This window comes from Pseudophryne corroboree, chromosome 10, assembly GCF_028390025.1.
Source record: "Pseudophryne corroboree isolate aPseCor3 chromosome 10, aPseCor3.hap2, whole genome shotgun sequence".
Classification (NCBI taxonomy): Eukaryota; Metazoa; Chordata; class Amphibia; order Anura; family Myobatrachidae; genus Pseudophryne; species Pseudophryne corroboree.
This window is the reverse complement of record NC_086453.1, coordinates 107030330-107049223: the sequence shown is the minus strand read 5'-3', so window position 1 is coordinate 107049223 and position 18894 is coordinate 107030330. Positions and strand designations below refer to the sequence as shown.

At 47.4% G+C, this 18894-nt stretch overlaps 1 protein-coding gene across 2 annotated transcripts in view; it reads right to left on the bottom strand.

Moving 5' to 3' along the window:
• LOC134966170 (transmembrane protein 11, mitochondrial-like) overlaps nucleotides 1-16951 on the bottom strand; it is a 51182-nt gene extending 34231 nt beyond the window's left edge. The window contains exon 1 of one of the 2 annotated variants that reach the window (XM_063942717.1): nucleotides 16778-16951. In XM_063942717.1, coding sequence (XP_063798787.1) covers nucleotides 16778-16905 — 128 coding nt within the window. In that variant the 5' untranslated portion in view covers nucleotides 16906-16951. Of the gene's footprint in view, nucleotides 1-15403; nucleotides 15483-16777 lie in introns of those variants that run through there. The other variant, XM_063942718.1, reaches the window with a different exon arrangement.
• Nucleotides 16952-18894: the final 1943 nt, after the last annotated feature.

Below are 18894 nucleotides of genomic sequence, written 5' to 3'. Positions count from 1 at the left end.
ACCTTCCACATATCCATCCAATCAGGTGTCGGCGCCGTCGGCGGAGACACCTCATCCATCTGCACCTGCTCTGCCTCCACATAGCCCTCCTGTCAAACATGTCGACACACGCGTACCGACACACCACACACACAGGGGATGCTCTATATGAAGACAGGACCCCCACCAGGCCTTTTGGAGAGACAGAGGGGTATATTTACTAAGCTCCCGATTTTGACCGAGATGCCGTTTTTTCATCAAAGTGTCATCTCGGTAAATCTCGGTCATTTACTAAACACTAATCACGGCAGTGATGAGGGCATTCGTAATTTTTTGCTAGTTCAGGTAAAAAATTACGAATGAATACACCATCGGTCAAAACGCGGCTGTTTAAGTATGAATCTCGGTCATTTACTAAGAAGTGCAAAGCAAAAAAACACAAAACACTGCCGTGAAAAATTACAACTCGTAAAAAAGTCCTAAAAAAAAACAGACCTGCTTTTTTTATCCGTGATTTGAGATGCATGCAGGGATCCATGAGATCCGTGCATGTATATCAGTGGGAAGGGGTGTGAAAGTGCTTATTTTTGCTAAAAAAATTGCGTGGGGTCCCCCCTCCTAAGCATAACCAGCCTCGGGCTCTTTGAGCCGATCCTGGTTGCAGAAATATGGGGAAAAAAATGACAGGGGTTCCCCCATATTTAAGCAACCAGCATCGGGCTCTGCGCCTGGTCCTGGTCCCAAAAATACGGGGGACAAAAAGAGTAGGGGTCCCCCGTATTTTTAAAACCAGCACCGGGCTCCACTAGCTGGACAGATAATGCCACAGCCGGGGGTCACTTTTATACAGCGCCCTGCGGCCGTGGCATCAAAAATCCAACTAGTCACCACTGGCCGGGGTACCCTGGGGGAGTGGGGACCCCTTCAATCAAGGGGTCCCCCCCCCCAGCCACCCAAGGGCCAGGGGTGAAGCCCGAGGCTGTCCCCCCCCATCCAATGGGCTGCGGATGGGAGGGCTGATAGCCTTTGTTGTAAAATAAAAGATATTGTTTGTAGTAGCAGTACTACAAGTCCCAGCAAGCCTCCCCCGCATGCTGGTACTTGGAGAACCACAAGTACCAGCATGCGGCGGAAAAACGGGCCCGCTGGTACCTGTAGTACTACCACTAAAAAAATACCCAAAAAAAGACAAGACACACACACCGTGAAAGTATAATTTTATTACTTACATACACACATACATACATACTTACCTATGGCCCCACGCAGGTCGGTCCTCTTGTCCAGTAGAATCCAAGGGTACCTGTTGAATAAATTATACTCACGAGATCCAGGGGTCCAGGCTCCTCGGCAAATCCAGGGTTAATCCACGTACTTGCCAAAAATAAAAAAACGGTGTCCCGACCACGAACTGAAAGGGGACCCATGTTTGCACATGGGTCACCTTTCCCCGAATGCAAGAAACCCACTTTGCCTTCTGGCTAAGTGGGTTTCTTCAGCCAATCAGGGAGCGCCACGTTGTAGCACTCTCCTGATCAGCTGTGTGCTCCTGTCTTCACTGACAGGCAGCACACGGCAGTGTTACAATGTAGCGCCTATGCGCTACATTGTAACCAATGATGGGAACTTTCTGCTCAGCGGTGACGTCACTTTAGGTCAACCGCAGGGCAGAAAGTTCCCATCATTGGTTACAATGTAGCGCATAGGCGCTACATTGTAACACTGCCGTGTGCTGCCTGTCAGTGAGGACAAGAGCACACAGCCGATCAGGAGAGTGCTACAACGTGGCGCTCCCTGATTGGCTGAAGAAACCCACTTAGACATCAGTCAGAGTGGCTTTCTGGCATTCGTGGAAAGGAGTCCCATGTGAACACATGGGGCCCCTTTCAGTTCGTGGCTCGGCTTTCCGTTTTCTTATTTTATGCAAGTACGTGGATTACCCCTGGATTTCCCGAGGAGCCTGGACCCCTGGATCTCGTGAGTATAATTTCTTCAACAGGTACCCCTTGGATTCTACTGGAGAAGAGGACCGACCTGCGTGTGAACATAAGGTAAGTATGTATGTATGTTTGTGTGGATGTATGTAATAAATCTTTACTTTCACGGTGTGTGTGTCTTGTCTTTTTTTGGGTATTTTTTTAGTAGTAGTACTACAGGTACCAGCGGGCCCGTTTTTCCGTCGCATGCTGGTACTTGTGGTTCTCCAAGTACCAGCATGCGGGGGAGGCTTGCTGGGCCTTGTAGTACTGCTACTAAAAACAATATCTTTTCTTTTACAACAAAGGCTATCAGCCTCCCCATCCGCAGCCCATTGGATGGGGGGGGACAGCCCCGGGCTTCACCCCTGGCCCTTGGGTGGCTGGGGGGGGGGGGACCCCTTGATTGAAGGGGTCCCCACTCCCCCAGGGTACCCCGGCCAGGGGTGACTAGTTGGATTTTTGATGCCACGGCCGCAGGGCACTATATAAAAGTGACCCCCGGCTGTGGCATTATCTGTCCAGCTAGTGGAGCCCGGTGCTGGTTTTAAAAATACGGGGGACCCCTACTCTTTTTGTCCCCCGTATTTTTGGGACCAGGACCAGGCGCAGAGCCCGATGCTGGTTGCTTAAATATGGGGGAACCCCTGTCATTTTTTTCCCCATATTTTTGCAACCAGGATCGGCTCAAAGAGCCCGAGGCTGGTTATGCTTAGGAGGGGGGACCCCACGCATTTTTTTTAATGATTTTACATTGTTTAATTAAAAAATAAAATAAAATAAACACCAGCACGGATCACACAGATCCGGCCGAGATTGATTGTAAAAAAAAAGGCAGTGTTTTGCTAATCACTGCCGTAAAAATAGGTAAAAAAAAAACGAATGACATCGACATCGGAAGAAAAGAAAAACCCGAATACGACAGCTTAGTAAATCCATCGTAATCAATTCAAAAAGTTGCAGTTTTACACTGTCGATGTCATTCGTGATTGAACTTTGACCTTTTTTCGGAAATTACGAATCTTAGTAAATTTACCCCAGAGAGAGAGTATGCCAGCACACACCCCAGCGCTATATAACCCAGGAATTACACAGTAACTTAGTGTTTACCCAGTAGCTGCTGTATATATGATTAATGCGCCTAAATTTATGTGCCCCCCCTCTCTTTTTACCCTCTTTCTACCTTGAGACTGCAGGGGAGAGCCTGGGGAGCTTCCTCTCAGCGGAGCTGTGGAGATAAAATGGCGCTGGCGAGTGCTGAGGAAGAAGCCCCGCCCCCTCAGCGGCGGGCTTCTGTCCCGCTTTCTGTGTAAAAATAATGGCGGGGGCTCATACATATATACAGTGCCCAGCTGTATATATGTTACCTCTTGGCAAAAGTATCATAATTGCTGTCCAGGGCGCCCCCGCCCCTGCGCCCTGCACCCTACAGTGACCGGAGTGTGTGGGTAGTGTGGGAGCAATGGCGCACAGCTGCAGTGCTGTGCGCTACCTCATATGAAGACAGAAGTCTTCTGCCGCCGATTTTGATGTCTGCTTGCTTCACCCGCCGGCTTCTGTCTTCTGGCTCTACGAGGGGGACGGCGGCGCGGCTCCGGGAACGGACGACCAAGGTTAAGATCCTGTGTTCGAACCCTCTGGAGCTAATGGTGTCCAGTAGCCTAAGAAGCGCAACCTAGCCGCAGTTAGTAGGTTTGCTTCTCTCCCCTCAGTCCCACGTAGCAGAGAGTCTGTTGCCAGCAGAAGCTCTCTGAAAATAAAAAAACCTAACTAAAATACTTTCTTATTAGCAAGCTCAGGAGAGCTCACTAAAATGCACCCAGCTCTGTCCGGGCACAGATTCTAACTGAGGTCTGGAGGAGGGGCATAGAGGGAGGAGCCAGTGCACACCAGTAGTACTAAATCTTTCTTAGCGTGCCCAGTCTCCTGCGGAGCCCGTCTATTCCCCATGGTCCTTACGGAGTCCCCAGCATCCACTAGGACGTTAGAGAAACATTAAACTCTACATACTGTACTTGCTGCACATGACAGGATGTCTGTATACAGAGTTATAGGTTAGGAGCATCCCAATTACAAAGCCTGCTATGTGCAGGCAGTGTGTGTAAACAAAATGGCACACACTGCTTATTGTCACTGCACGTGTCACACTAACTTTGTTCATTCATGAGCTCTGCCTCCCACCTCCCCTTTTTCTCCAACTGCTCTCACGCTCCCCAGTAGTTTTCATTTCCATCTCCCTGGTATGCTAATGGGTTCCCTGGCCATCTGCTGATTGCTCCCTGCTTCTGTGCTCAACCCACATATTTTCTCCAAATCCTGCACCAGCTTTCTCGGTCCTCTGCACTTTAGCCTTCACCTCTATTCTCTTTCTTACATGTATCTCCAGCATTGCCCAGTATTGAGTGTTCTTTGTAGAATCCCGGACAGGCACACAGAAGATGGGAGAAATACAGTGAGGTCAGGAGCTGGGATGCTGCTGCTGTAAGCGCAGTCTCCAAGGTAGTTACAGTGGTGCTTGAAAGAGATGGATTTGTAACCTTTTCCAGCCTGAGGAGCATCAACAACTCTTCGTCTGAGGTCCCCAGTTATCTCTCTCGTTCGTGGCAAGATACACTTCCACAAATGTGTTGTGAAAATCAGACTGTTCCCTGTTCTTTTAAAAAGACAGGTTGTCCACTTACACCTTATTGTCATCCCACAGATTGAAAATACCCGACTCTAATTTCACCTTCAAAATATGTGATATTGGATCATTTTCTGCAAAAAAAATAAATAAATAATGAGAACGTCTAATTTTTTTTGTCTCATTTATTTGATTTGGTTCTCTTAATCTACTTTTAGGATTTGTCTGAAAACCTGAGGTAGTTTTAGGCCAAATTTCAGCAGAAATATAGAAAATTCTTAAGGGTTCACAAACTTTCAAGCACCACTGTATAGTTGCAAATTGACAAGCTTGTTATTCACAGTATTACAGGACATATGGGTCTATACATGCAGCAGTGAAAAGCCCTTTATCAGTGATAACAGGGCTTTTCACTGCTTCTTCCCATTCAGAGAAGGGGTTACAGTGGAGAAATCTCAGATTTTTTCCATCGGTGTCCCAAATTAGTTTACATAGCGTTTCCCCATACAGTAATATCGGGAGAGCAATTTAGAGAAGAAGAGAAAGCTCAGCTTTTCATTTCGCTTTTAAAAAAGAATTTGCCATCCAGTATGGCGTAATGAACCTCCTGAGGGGAAAAGAGCAGCGAAAACTGCTGTCTCCATGACTCCTCCACTCCCGCTTCTGAGACAAAGTCAGAGGTGCCTGGGTCTGGGCTACTCAGGTTGTCTGAAGGTTCTGCACTCAGGGGTAGATGTAAAATAGGTCGTTACGGGGGGAGAAGCGGTATCAGCGGAGTTATGTGCGCTGATAAAAATTATCCTACATGTATGAAGAAGTGTGCTTAGTGACAGGAGCGCTATGCACCCCTGTCTGTATCAGTGCTGCTATCTACAAGATAGCACGCCGATATTGTGGGCAATTTATGAACGGTCAGTTGCACTGACCGTTCCAACACCTGCAGCTATCGATTGACAGTTTCAAGTGTCGATGCCCATACACCACAGCGCTGGCTATGGGCTTCATGTGAGGTCTCCCGAGTGTAGACAGATCTGCACTTAGCTGTTCCCCAGCTAGTCTGTTCCCCCCACGGCCACTCGATCTGACCCTGATGATCTGCTGCTCCGCAGGCGGCACTGCCCGTACATGCACAGACAGGACCACCATTCCCACTCCATGGTAACACAGAGGGCAGCAGCAGAAGACAGGATCACCGGAGCCCACTTTTTCGGATTGAGTTAACGGTATACATGAATTGCTACTTAATAAAGCTATATATCACATTGAACAGATATGATAGTGAGAAATAATTCTCTTTTCACATTCCGAATAGAGCACATAGAGTGAAAAGTTACAATCTATAACCCCAGAACTACGAGGGTTAGTGATCCTGCTAGGCTATTTCAGTGGGATCCGGTCTGAAGATCGACAGTGTCTAGGTCGACAAAGTTTAGGTCGACAGTCACTAGGTCGACATGGATGGAAGGTCGACAGGGTTTCTAGGTCGACATGTGCTAGGTCGACAGGTCTAAAGGTCGACATCAGTTTTTCACATTTTTTTTCTTTTTTTGAATTTTTTCATACTTAACGATCCACGTGGACTACGATTGGAACGGTAAAGTGTGCCGAGCGAAGCGGTAGCGGAGTGAAGGCACCATTCGCTCGCCATGCGAGGGGACGCGGTGCACTAATTTGGGATCCCGGTCACTCTACGAAGAAAACGACACCAAAAAAACAAAAATCCTCATGTCGACCTTTAGACCTAGCACATGTCGACCTTCCATCCGTCGACCTAGTGACTGTCGACCTATAGTGGTCGACCTAAACATTGTCGACCTAGACACTGTCGATTTGATGAACCACACCCATTTCAGTGGGGCGCCATGTCCTGCCGGATTTTCATAAGATATAATGTGTCTGCCATCCCCAACCACAGGCCAGTAGTTGCGATTTAGCAATCACCGCCAGTGAATAGATGAAGTGCACATGGCATCTCCACAAGTGCTGGGCTAACCCCAAGAGTGAAGAACAGGGGGGAGGGTATTACGCCCCCTCCATGGGTGGTCACCCTCCATTTTGTACCTCCCAATAGTGGCGTCGTAACAACAGATGCATCAGGTTAGCTGAGTGTGGCCTGGCTTTATCGTGCAGCAATACAACGCAGCCCTGATCATTTTGGAAGAATTGCCCTCCGCAACTGGGTCATTGTGTGACAATAGCAGACAGCATTCACTGTAATTCCCTTGGTGATGAAATCAACTAGAAGCACGCCTTGTGGTCCTACAACACAGTCACCATGAAATTTTTTTGCAGGACTGCACTCCCTCCTCAAGGTACCGCATCAAGTGAACTTCTGCGAGTAGTTTTGGTAGCCAGCGTGAACACTTTTTCCTGTATCCCGTTGCTCATGAATATTGTGCACAGTACCCACTGAGATGTTCAGTTCATCAGCAATATCACTAACTCGAATGGGTCTGTCCTCCTGAATCAGACCTCCAATGCAGCACAAACTGTCATCTGTGGTGGACATGCTTGACTGGACGGATCACTACTCATCTTGAAGGTCTGTAATGCAGTTATCAAAGATAGTGCACCAAATCCAAACCTGTTTCTGTGACATGATGTTATCACCGTACACCTTGACAAGTTGGTGATGAATTTCAGCTACTGATGTGCCCTTTAGATGCAGAAATCTAATCATACTACGCACCTCAATGTTTTATCATGTTTCCGCCAGCCCCGCCAATGTACAACTGATGTTGGAACACTATGACTGATATGATGAGCAGTCTGCTCTGGCCAGGCGGAAGAGTAAAATTAAATAGAGAACACTACACACGTGAGAGGTCTTGTACGAGGGTGGTTCAGTAAGATAACAAGAATAGACCCCTAAATGTTTAATAGCTTTTTCTCAAACTGCCAGTAAGCTTCTTAAAACGTGGCCCTAAGGTTGTAACAGACACATATGGTGATCTCCTGCCAGGTACATAGGATCTCATTCAGACCTGATCACAACAGCAACATTTTTCTCTAAATGGGCAAAAATAAGATTTTACTTACCGGTAAATCTATTTCTCGTAGTCCGTAGAGGATGCTGGGACTCCGTAAGGACTATGGGGAATAGACGGGCTCCGCAGGAGATAGGGCACTTTAAGAAAGCTTTGGACTCTGGGTGTGCACTGGCTCCTCCCTCTATGCCCCTCCTCCAGACCTCAGTTAGGGAAACTGTGCCCAGAGGAGATGGACAGTACGAGGAAGGATTTTTGTAAATCTAAGGGCGAGATCCATACCAGCCACACCAATCAAACCATATAACTTGTGATAAACTACCCAGTTAACAGTATGAACAACAACATAGCCACGGTTCAACCGATAAACTATAACATAACCCTTATGTAAGCAAAAACTATATACAAGTCTTGCAGAAGAAGTCCGCACTTGGGACGGGCGCCCAGCATCCTCTACGGACTACGAGAAATAGATTTACCGGTAAGTAAAATCTTATTTTCTCTAACGTCCTTGAGGATGCTGGGACTCCGTAAGGACCATGAAGATTATACCAAAGCTCCCAAACGGGCGGGAGAGTGCGGATGACTCTGCAGCACCGATTGAGCAAACAGTAGGTCCTCCTCAGCCAGGGTATCAAACTTATAGAACTTTGCAAAGGTGTTAGACCCCGACCAAGTAGCTGCTCGGCACAACTGTAATGCCGAGGACCCCTCGGGCAGCCGCCCAAGAAGAGCCCACTTTCCTAGTGGAATGGGCCTTAACCGATTTCGGTAACGGCAATCCTGCCGTAGAATGCGCCTGCTGAATCGTGTTACAGATCCAGCGAGCAATAGTCTGCTTTGAAGCAGGAGCGCCAACCTTGTTGGCCGCATACAGAACAAACAGAGCTTCAGTCTTCCTGATTCTAGCCGTTCTGGTCACATAAATCTTCAAAGCCCTGACCACATCCAGGGACTCGGAATCCTCCAAGTCCCGTGTAGCCACAGGCACGACAATAGGTTGGTTCATATGAAAAGATGAGACCACCTTTGGCAGAAATGGAGGATGAGTCCTCAACTCATCCCTATCCACGTGAAAAACCAAGTATGGGCTTTTATGTGATAAAGCCGCCAATTCTGAAACACGTCTAGCCGAAGCTAATGCCAACAACATGACCACTTTCCACGTGAGGTATTTCAACTCCACAGTTTTGAGTGGTTCAAACCAAGGTGACTTGAGGAAACGTAACACCACGTTAAGATCCCAAGGCGCCACCGGAGGCACAACGGGAGGCTGAATATGCAGCACCCCCTTCACAAAAGTCTGTACTTCAGGAAGAGAGGCTAATTCTCTATGAAAGAAAATGGATAAGGCCGAAATTTGGACCTTTATGGACCCTAATTTTAGGCCCAAAGTCACTCCTGTTTGAAGGAAGTGAAGCAGACGGCCCAAATGGAACTCCTCCGTAGGAGCAGCTCTGGCCTCACACCAAGAAACATATTTCCGCCATATACGGTGATAATGTTTTAACGTCACGTCTTTCCTAGCCTTGATCAGGGTAGGAATGACTTCCTCCGGAATTCCTTTTTCCGCTAGGATCCGGCGATCAACCGCCATGCCGTCAAACGCAGCCGCGGTAAGTCTTGGAACAGACAGGGCCCCTGCCGCAGCAGGTCCTGCCTTAGAGGAAGAGGCCACGGATCTTCTGTGAGCAACTCTTGCAGCTCCGGATACCAAGTCCTCCGTGGCCAATCTGGAACAATGAGGATTGTTCTGACCCTGCTCATTCTTATTATTCTCAATACTTTGGGTATGAGAGGAAGAGGAGGAAACACATAGACCGATCTGAACACCCAAGGTGTCACCAGAGCGTCTACCGCTACCGCCTGAGGGTCCCTTGACCTGGCGCAATACCGCTTTAGCTGTTTGTTGAGACGGGATGCCATCATGTCGATTTGAGGCAGTCCCCATCGATCCGTGAGAAGACTTCTTGATGAAGTCCCCACTCTCCCGGATGCAGGTCGTGCCTGCTGAGGAAGTCCGCTTCCCAGTTGTCCACCCCCGGGATGAACACTACTGATAGTGCGCTTACATGGCTTTCCGCCCAGCGTAGAATCCTGGTCGCTTCTGCCATGGCCACTCTGCTCCTTGTTCCGCCTTGCCGGTTTATATGAGCCACTGCCGTGACGTTGTTCGACTGAATCAGAACCGGTTTTCTCCGAAGCAATTCCTCCGCTTGACACAGGGCGTTGTATATGGCCCTCAACTCCAGGAAGTTGATGTGGAGACAAGTCTCTAGGTTTGACCAGAGACCTTGGAAATTTCTTCCCAGTGTTACTGCTCCCCAGCCTCGGAGGCTTGCGTCCGTGGTCATCAGGACCCAGTCCTGAATGTTGAACCTGCGACCCTCTAGCAGGTGAGCACTGTTCAGCCACCACAGGAGAGATACCCTGGTCCTGGGAGACAGGGTGATCCTTTGATGCATTCGTAAATGGGACCCGGACCACTTGTCCAAAGAGGTCCCATTGAAAGGTCCTCGCATGGAACCTGACGAAAGGGATGGCCTCGTATGAAGCCACCATCTTCCCCAGGACCCGCGTGCAATGATGCACTGAAACCTTTTTTGGTTTTAATAGGTTCCTGACCATGGCTATGAGCTCCTGAACCTTTTCGATTGGAAGAAAAACCTTTTTCTGGTCTGTGTCTAGAATCAGGCCCAAAAAGGTCATACGCATTGTAGGGACTAGCTGTGACTTCGGTATATTGAGAATCCAGCCGTGTATCTGCAACGTCTTCATGGACAGAGACACGCTGTCCAGCAACTTCTCCCGAGATCTCGCCTTTATGAGGAGTTCGTCCAAGTATGGGATAATTGTGACCCCCTGCCTGCGCAGGAGCACCATCATTTCCGCCATTACCTTGGTGAAAATCCTCGGGGCCGTGAAAAGCCCAAACGGCAACGTCTGAAATTGGTAGTGACAGTCCTGCACTGCAAATCTCAGGAACGCCTGATGAGGGGGGAATATCGGAACATGAAGGTATGCATCCTTTATGTCCAGGGACACCATCCAATCCCCCCCCCTCCAGGCTGGCGATGACCGCCCTGAGTGATTCCATCTAGAACTTGAACCTCTTCAAGTACAGGTTCAGAGATTTTAGGTTTAAAATGGGTCTGACCGAACCATCCGGTTTTGGAACCACAAACAGGGTAGAGTAATATCCCTCTCCTTGCTGGAGATGAGGAACTGTGACAATCACCTGTTGAACATACAATTTTTGGATTGCCGCCAACACTAGCTCCCTCTCTGACGGGAAAGCCGGCAGAGCCGATTTGAAAAACCGGCGAGGAGGCAAGTCTTCGAATTCCAGCCTGTATCCCTGAGAAATAATCTCTAATGCCCAGGGATCCACCTGCGAGTAAACCCAAACGTGGCTGAAAAACCGAAGACGAGCCCCCACTAGATCTGCCTCCCCCCCCCCGGGAAGCCCCAGCGTCATGTGGTGGACTTTGCAGAGGCAGGGGAGGACTTTTGCTCTTGGGAACTAGCTGTGTGCAGTTTCTTTCCCCTACCTTTCCCTTTGGCAACAAAGGACGATCCCCGTACCTTTTTGTTTTTATTGGAACGAAAGGACTGCATTTGATAATGAGGTGCCTTTTTTGTATTATGCGGGGGGACATAAGGTAAGAAATTCGACTTACCAGCCATAGCCGTAGAGACAAGGTCCGAGAGGCCGTCTCCAAACAACTCCTCCCCTTTGTAAGGCAAGGACTCCATATGCCGCTTTGAATCAGCATCTCCCGTCCACTGTCGGGTCCACAAGAGCCGCCTAGCAGAAATAGACATAGCATTTATTCTGGAGCTTAATAAACAAATGTCTCTCTGAGCATCTCTCATATACAAGGCAGCATCTCTGATATGCTCTATGGTCATTTGAATAGCATCCCTATCTAAGGTGTCAATCTCCGTAGATAAGGAATCTGCCCATGCTACAACCGCACTACAAACCCAGGCCGACGCCATAGCCGGTCTAGCAATAGTACCTGAATGAGTGTAAATGTGCTTCAAGGTAATTTCCTGCCTGCGGTCAGCAGGTTCCTTGAGGGAAGCCATATCCTGAGAAGGCAGTGCCACCTTTTTGGACAAGCGTGTCAGCGCCTTGTCTACTTTAGGCGAAGATTCCCAGCGTATCCTATCAGTTTGTGGAAAAGGATACGCCATAAGAATCCTTTTGGGAACTTGTGGTCTCCTATCCGGAGATTCCCAAGCCTTTTCGCACAATTCACTTAGTTCAAATGAGGATGGAAAGGTGACTTCAGGCTTTTTCCCCTTATACATGTGTACCCTCGTGTCAGGGACCGGGGCTTCCTCAGTAATATGCAAAACCTCTTTAATGGCAATAATCATGTGCCGAATACCTTTTGCCACCTTCGGCTGTAATTTTGCATCTTCATAGTCGACACTAGAGTCAGTATCTGTGTCGGTATCTGTGTCATCGATCTGGGATATGGTGCGCTTCTGAGACACCGAAGGGCCTGGTGCCACAGGGACAGGCATGGACTGGCTACCTGACTGATCCCTAGCTTCTGCCTTGTCTAACCTTTTATGCAATAGATTAACATTTGCATTCAAGACATTCAGCATATCCACCCATTCCGGTGTCGGCGTTGCCGACGGCGACATGACATTCAAGCACTCCCCCTCCACATTAAGCGAGCCTTCCTCGTCAAACATGTCGACACACTTCAGACACACAGGGAACCCCTTTCTGAAGACAGTATCCCTGTCAAGGCCCTTTGGAGAGACAGAGAGAGAGTATGCCAGCACACACCCCAGCGCAATGATCCTGGAGACCAACACAAAATGTTTTTCCCCAGCAGCGCTGTATAATATGTTATCCGCCAATTATGTGCCCCCCCCCCCCCCCTCTCTTTTAAACACCCCTTCACCGTGTGTAAGCAGGGGAGAGTCCGGGGAGCTTCCTCTCAGCGGTGCTGTGGAGAGAAAATGGCGCTGGTGAGTGCTGAGGGAGAAGCCCCGACCCCTCAGCGGCGGGCTTCTGTCCTGCTCAAACTTACAAAAATATGGCGGGAGCGCTTTTATATACATGTACAGTGCCCACCTGTACATGTATATTGTCTTTTGCCATAAGAGGTGTTTACATTGCTGCCCAGGGCGCCCCCCCCTGCGCCCTGCACCCTTACAGTGACCGGAGTGTGTGTGGTGTATGGGAGCAATGACGCACAGCTGCAGTGCTGTGCGTTACCTCCGTGAAGCTGAAGGCTTCTGCCGCCTGACGACTTCTGTCTTCTGTTCTTCTAGCTCTGTGAGAACGGCGGCGCGGCTCCGGGGGTGGACGCCCAGTAAGAACCTGCGTTCACCCCCTCTGGAGCTAATGGTGTCCAGTAGCCGAGGAAGCAGAGCCTATCTTAGACAAGAAGGTCTGCTCCTCTCTCCTCAGTCCCTCGATGCAGGGAGCCTGTTGCCAGCAGTGCTCCCTGTGAAAAAGTAGAGAAAAAATCCAAACAAAAATGCTTTTAGGCAGAGAACTCAGGAGAGCTCTCTGCAGTGCACCCATCCTGCTCTGGGCACAGTGTAAAACTGAGGTCTGGAGGAGGGGCATAGAGGGAGGAGCCAGTGCACACCCAGAGTCCAAAGCTTTCTTAAAGTGCCCTATCTCCTGCGGAGCCCGTCTATTACCCATGGTCCTTACGGAGTCCCAGCATCCTCAAGGACGTTAGAGAAACCATGTGCTCTGCAGGGAGGGCAGATATAACATGTGCAGAGAGAGTTAGATTTGGGTGGGGTGTGTTCCAACTGAAATCTAAATTGCAGTGTAAAAATAAAGCAGCCAGTATTTACCCTGCACAGAAACAAAATAACCCATCCAAATCGTACTCTCTTTGAACTGCCTCCCCTGCAGTGCACATGGTTTTGCCCATTAGAGCAAGATTTTGCTGCTGCGATCAGGTCTGAATTAGGCCCATAATCTTCAATCATACAATGATGGCTGAGATCACAAAGCAGAAGGAGATCACCTCTAGTAACAGGATTTGGTGAAGTATTTACAGTTTAAAATAGCAATCTATTTTGTTTTTGATGCATTTAATGTCCCTCCCAACAGTCGTCTGCTTGTACACAAATAAGCATTTCCCACACTTATGGAAGCCAAAAGAAATTGAACACACATTAGTGTTCAACCACAAGCAATGAGCACTGTGGCATAATACACATGGAGGAGACAGGGATTCGGTATATTAAGTCGGCAGTGACCATGTGGATATTCAGAATGTCGACATGATCACAATGTTGACAATGTAGTTTAGAGGTCTGCCTAATGCTAATGTCAACTTTTTATGTCAACATTTCAATTATGGTGACATCATAACTGTCAGCTTTCTGACTGCATACCATAGACAAAAGGGATGAGCTGCTCCTGAGTCCAGTCTTCTGATTGGTGGCAGATTTTTGTTTTTGCATGAAAAATCACATAAGTAAATGCCTCGTATTCGCGATCCCGGGCCCAAAAACACATTGGTTCAGGAATTTATCCCAAGCCTAATGTATTGTCGCCCGAAAAAAAAACAAAAAAAAAAACTGTTGCTCACAAAAAAAAGTATAATTGAAATTGCCGGAAAAAAAATGGGCAAAAAGTTTAACAAATTGTGACAACCATTCCCCCTCCCCGCCCCCATTTTTCTCGTCCAAAATTTTTTAGGGGTTAATCGAATATCCCCCTTAATAATTAAACAAAGTTTCCAGGTAAAATTACACCCCTTGTTAGATAAGCCATCTGCATTGTTTGGGTGAATGCAGTAAATAATATATACTTTTTTTTTGTTCAAGGCTAAGGGGGAGTTTTATCACAGCTTGGAGAGAGATAAAGTACCAATTAATCAGCTTCTGTCATTTCACAGTCTGTGTTTGAAAAAGTACAGTTAGAAGCTGATTAGTTGGTCCTTTATCTCCAAAGTTTGCTAAATAAAATATACCCATGTGCTGCGAGGAGTCCATCGCTGCTGATGTTCGACTGCCTGGCCTGTCTGTCTTTTACAGAGTGTGTCGAGTATAATTGGGAGCTGCTGTACCGCCTGGCTGCCCGCTCTGTACTCAGTGCACTGGCACACAGACTCCTCACAGCGCCAAGCACATCTCAGGACTGATCGCAACACACTTTCTGCAGGAGCAGCACCCGGAGGTAGTGTGAGAGTGGTGTTTGTGTTATATGGGTAAGGGAGGAGCTGAGGCAATTTAATATAGGTTTTAATTTTTTTTCCTGTGTGTGACAGTGTGTTTGCGTTTTTTTTCCTGTGGGGGCAATGTGTCTGAAGTTTATCCTGTGGAGGCAATGTGCTTGAGGTTTTTTTCTTGTGTTTAGTCAATGGGTTTGAGGTTTTACCTGTGGGGGCCAAGTGTTTGAGGGTGTTTTCCTGTGTGTGGTAATGTATGTATTACTGTGGGGGCCAATGTGTGATTTCGGGTGAGACACCCTGTGTAGTGATCCCAGTTTGCTACACCACAACCCCTTTTAGATCACGAAAGCTTTTCAGCTTTCAAATGAGGATAAGCTCTGGATTCCCAACCAAGGCAAAAATAGCAGTATCACTTTAACAAAACTTATGAAAGTCTATTTAATACATAACTAATACCGCTTTTCCACTTACTTCAAATTCCCGGGTTTTTGCACGTGAACGAACATTCACCCAGGATTTTGGTAAGTGTAAAAGCAAACTACTACTCTTTACCAGAGTCGGGCTAAGACAAGGGAATTTTCCAGCTAGTAGACCTGCCAATTTCCTTGGACATAAGTGGAACATTTATATAATATTTAAGTTGTTATGCAGCTCCAATTGAAGCACCTTATTGCCCTCATCTAGCTGAGACACATCATCTTCAGCTGCTTGCATTAGGTTACTTGCAACCCTTTAGTGAGACATTCTGCCAGTAATTATTCCTGCCACATAATACTGGGGTAGATGTATTAACCTGGAGAAGGCGTAAGGAAGTGATAAACCAGTGATATGTGCAAGGTGATAAAGGCACCAGCCAATCAGCTCCAGTATGTAAATTAACAGTTAGGATCTGATTGGCTGCTGCCTTTATCACCTTGCACATATCACTGGTTTATCACTTCCTTATTGGGGGGGGGGGGGGAGGAGACAGACAATTGAATTACCTCCATTGTGTCCTGCTGACAAAGATTTTCTGTTTCCATCCTATCCCATAGAGGTGTAAGCGAAAATTTGTGATGTTGGCAGTACCATAAATGACCAGTATGTGCGCATCTCTTTGAATTTAATTCCCCCCCCCCCCATCACTTTTTTAAACTACTGCTGGAGTAGTTTACTGCTGCGATGAAACCTTTAGTACTTTAGTAATTTATCACGGTTTTAACAGCTATTGATTTTATTAAATTACACAACATGAAGCACAAGAACAAAATGCTTGCGTGCATGCTATAAACTATATTCATTTATATTTATTTCCTTTATGTCTCAATGTGAAATTCACTGGAACGTTAAAATGCCCTTGTGCCCACAAAACTTTTCCAAAGGTCACCCCAGATTAAAATCTTAAATGTTTAGAAGTGGAGCTCGTTTTCAAGCAAAGTGACATTGCAGCACGCTGTGTCCGGTGACTGACTCCCACCTGCATTACTAAAGCTACTGACATTTCTTGAAACAAAAAGAACAAATGTTTGATAACTGCTGACTGAATAAACTTTACAGAACAACCCAAAATGTGTACACTGTAGTTTAGTTACATAGTATACTGTGTGAAAATGAGGAATAACACATAAAAAATAAAATATAAATGAAATCCCTGATTAATCAGCTTACCCTGTGAGGCATCTCAGTGTAATAGTGCACTTCAGTGACTGGTTAGCTTGCAAAGAACACAAAGTTGCAGTACAAAGTGTGATCCATCAAGGACAAATGATCTGGTGCTGAGCTGAAAGGTGACACTAGTACAATAAATACGTTGTTATTGGCCGTTTGCAATTGGTTGATTCGTTTGCAATTGTGTAAATGTGCACATTTTATTTTTCTGCAGAAGGACGAATATTTGGATGATTAAACATTAAGACCAAGTAAAAAACAAACAAACAAAAAACAAAAACAACTTTAAAAGTGAGCCCATGATAGCACGTGCAAGGGATAAAGATATCGCTCAGCCTGCGCATTTAATACAATAAACTGATAGAAAATTCTCAATTATCAATACCCTCTGACCTCTCCGCTACCTCCAGCGCCGCCATTTTATCCCAGCTCCCAGCTGCACGCAGGCCGCCATCTTCCGGCGTCACTAGGACACACAGGGCAGGCTCAGTGCTCCCGCCGAGAGCGGGGGAGAAACGCATGGAGTCCTAACATCATGTGCGCGTGTCTTCACTGCAAAGACCGGGACTCCATCTTGTCGGTGACCAAGACTCCATTTTGTGGAAGAGCGCTCCAGCAGCTGCTTGTGGAACTACAGGTCCCAGAATAATTATTTCACACGTTTAGTTGCACAAGAACAGCAGTGGGGCCGTTGGTTGTCCGCATCTCTTTTATAGCATGTATTTTCAGCTCGTTTGAACCTAAATCCCTCTTCCAAACGTCATATGTATGAGAAAAGATTGCTTTGCCAGAAAACGTTCCTCTTCTTGCAGGGTCCTACTCACCAATTAAGAATAATTTACAAAAAGAGATACATTTACTGTGCACAGAAAATCTTTACACCGCTGTGCCTTGGCCGTTGCCTGGAGGGGGTCCCCACTTCCCCCAGGAAACCACAGCCATGGCTGAATAGTTAGGGGGAGGGGGTCAATATAAAGGCCAGGGGACCAATATAAGCATTTCTACTGGCTGAGGCATTACCTCTCTGGCTAGTGGAGCCCTGAGCTGAGTTCTAAAACACGTAGGTCCCCAAAATGTATTTCCCCCCGGTGATCGTTCTTAAAATACAGGGGAACTTTGCACAGTATTTTCCCTGTAATTTTTTGTTTAACCAGGAGCAGCTTGGGGAGGGAGGGGACCACGTAGCCGCCTTATACAATTGTTCTGCAGACACGCCACGGCGGGCCATCCAAGAAGGTCCAACTGACCGAGTAGAATGGGCCTTAATAGCAGCAGGAGCTGGGAGCCCAGCCTGCGCATAAGTTTGTGCAATCACCATTCTAATACATCTGGCCAAGGTTTGCTTATTAACAGGCCAGCCACATTTGTGGAAACCAAAAAGTACAAAAAGGGTATCTGACCTCCTAATAGAGGCAGTGCTCTCCACATATATACGGAAAGCCGTTACCACATCCAAAGATCGCTCTTTGGAGGACAAGTCAGAAGAGATAAATGCCAGAACCACAATCTCTTGGTTATGGTGAAAAGCCGGGGCAAGTTCAGAGAACTGCTCGGTCACAATGAAATATCAGAAAGGGTGGACGACAGGACAAAGCGCCTAACTCCGATACCCTTCTGGCAGAGGCAATAGCCAATAAGAAAGGACCTTAACCATAAGCCATTTAAGGTCCACTGACTCAGGGGGTTCAAATGCAGACTCTTGCAGGGCATTCAGGACAACAGACAGATCCCATGGAGCCAAAGAGGGACATAGGGAGGCTGAATCCGTAAAACACTCCGAGTGAAAGTATGAACGTCAGGAATAGACACAATTTTTCTCTGAAACCACACGACAAAAGATATGTGAACCTTGAGGGTGGCCAGACGAAGTCCTAAATCCAGGCCTTGTTGCAAAAAAGCCAGCCAAGTTTGAAAGTACTAAACTTGTAAGCATAATGTTACATGCATCTAAGAAACATATCCAAAATACGATCATACCTTACACAAGACACTGCTAAAACCCTAATCCAGCCATGGCCAACCTGTGGCTCTTGAGCTGCATGTGGTTCTTTCTTTATTCAAATGTGGCTCCCGGCATTCAGTCACCTGACCACAACAGATCGTGGAAACTGGTGCACTCCAACCAGACACACAGCAGCACTACAGCGACTGAAAACTGAGGGAGCCAGATACTGGGCTGTAGTGACATATGAGGGTGGGCTGGAGTGACACAGAAGGATCCTGGAGACATAATGGAGGAGCTGACTAGAGTGATACAGGAGGGTGCTGGCTGGAGTGACACATGAGGGTGCTGGCAAGAGTGACACAATGGGGATCTGGCTGGAGTGACAAAGTAGAATCCTGGCAGGAGACACAATGGGGAGCTGACTGGAGTGACACAGGAGGGTGCTGGCTGGAGTGACACATTGATACATGGGGGAGTTGGCTGGAGTGACACATGAGGGTGCTGGCAAGAGTGACACAATGGGGATCTGGCTGGAGTGACAAAGTAGAATCCTGGCAGGAGACAC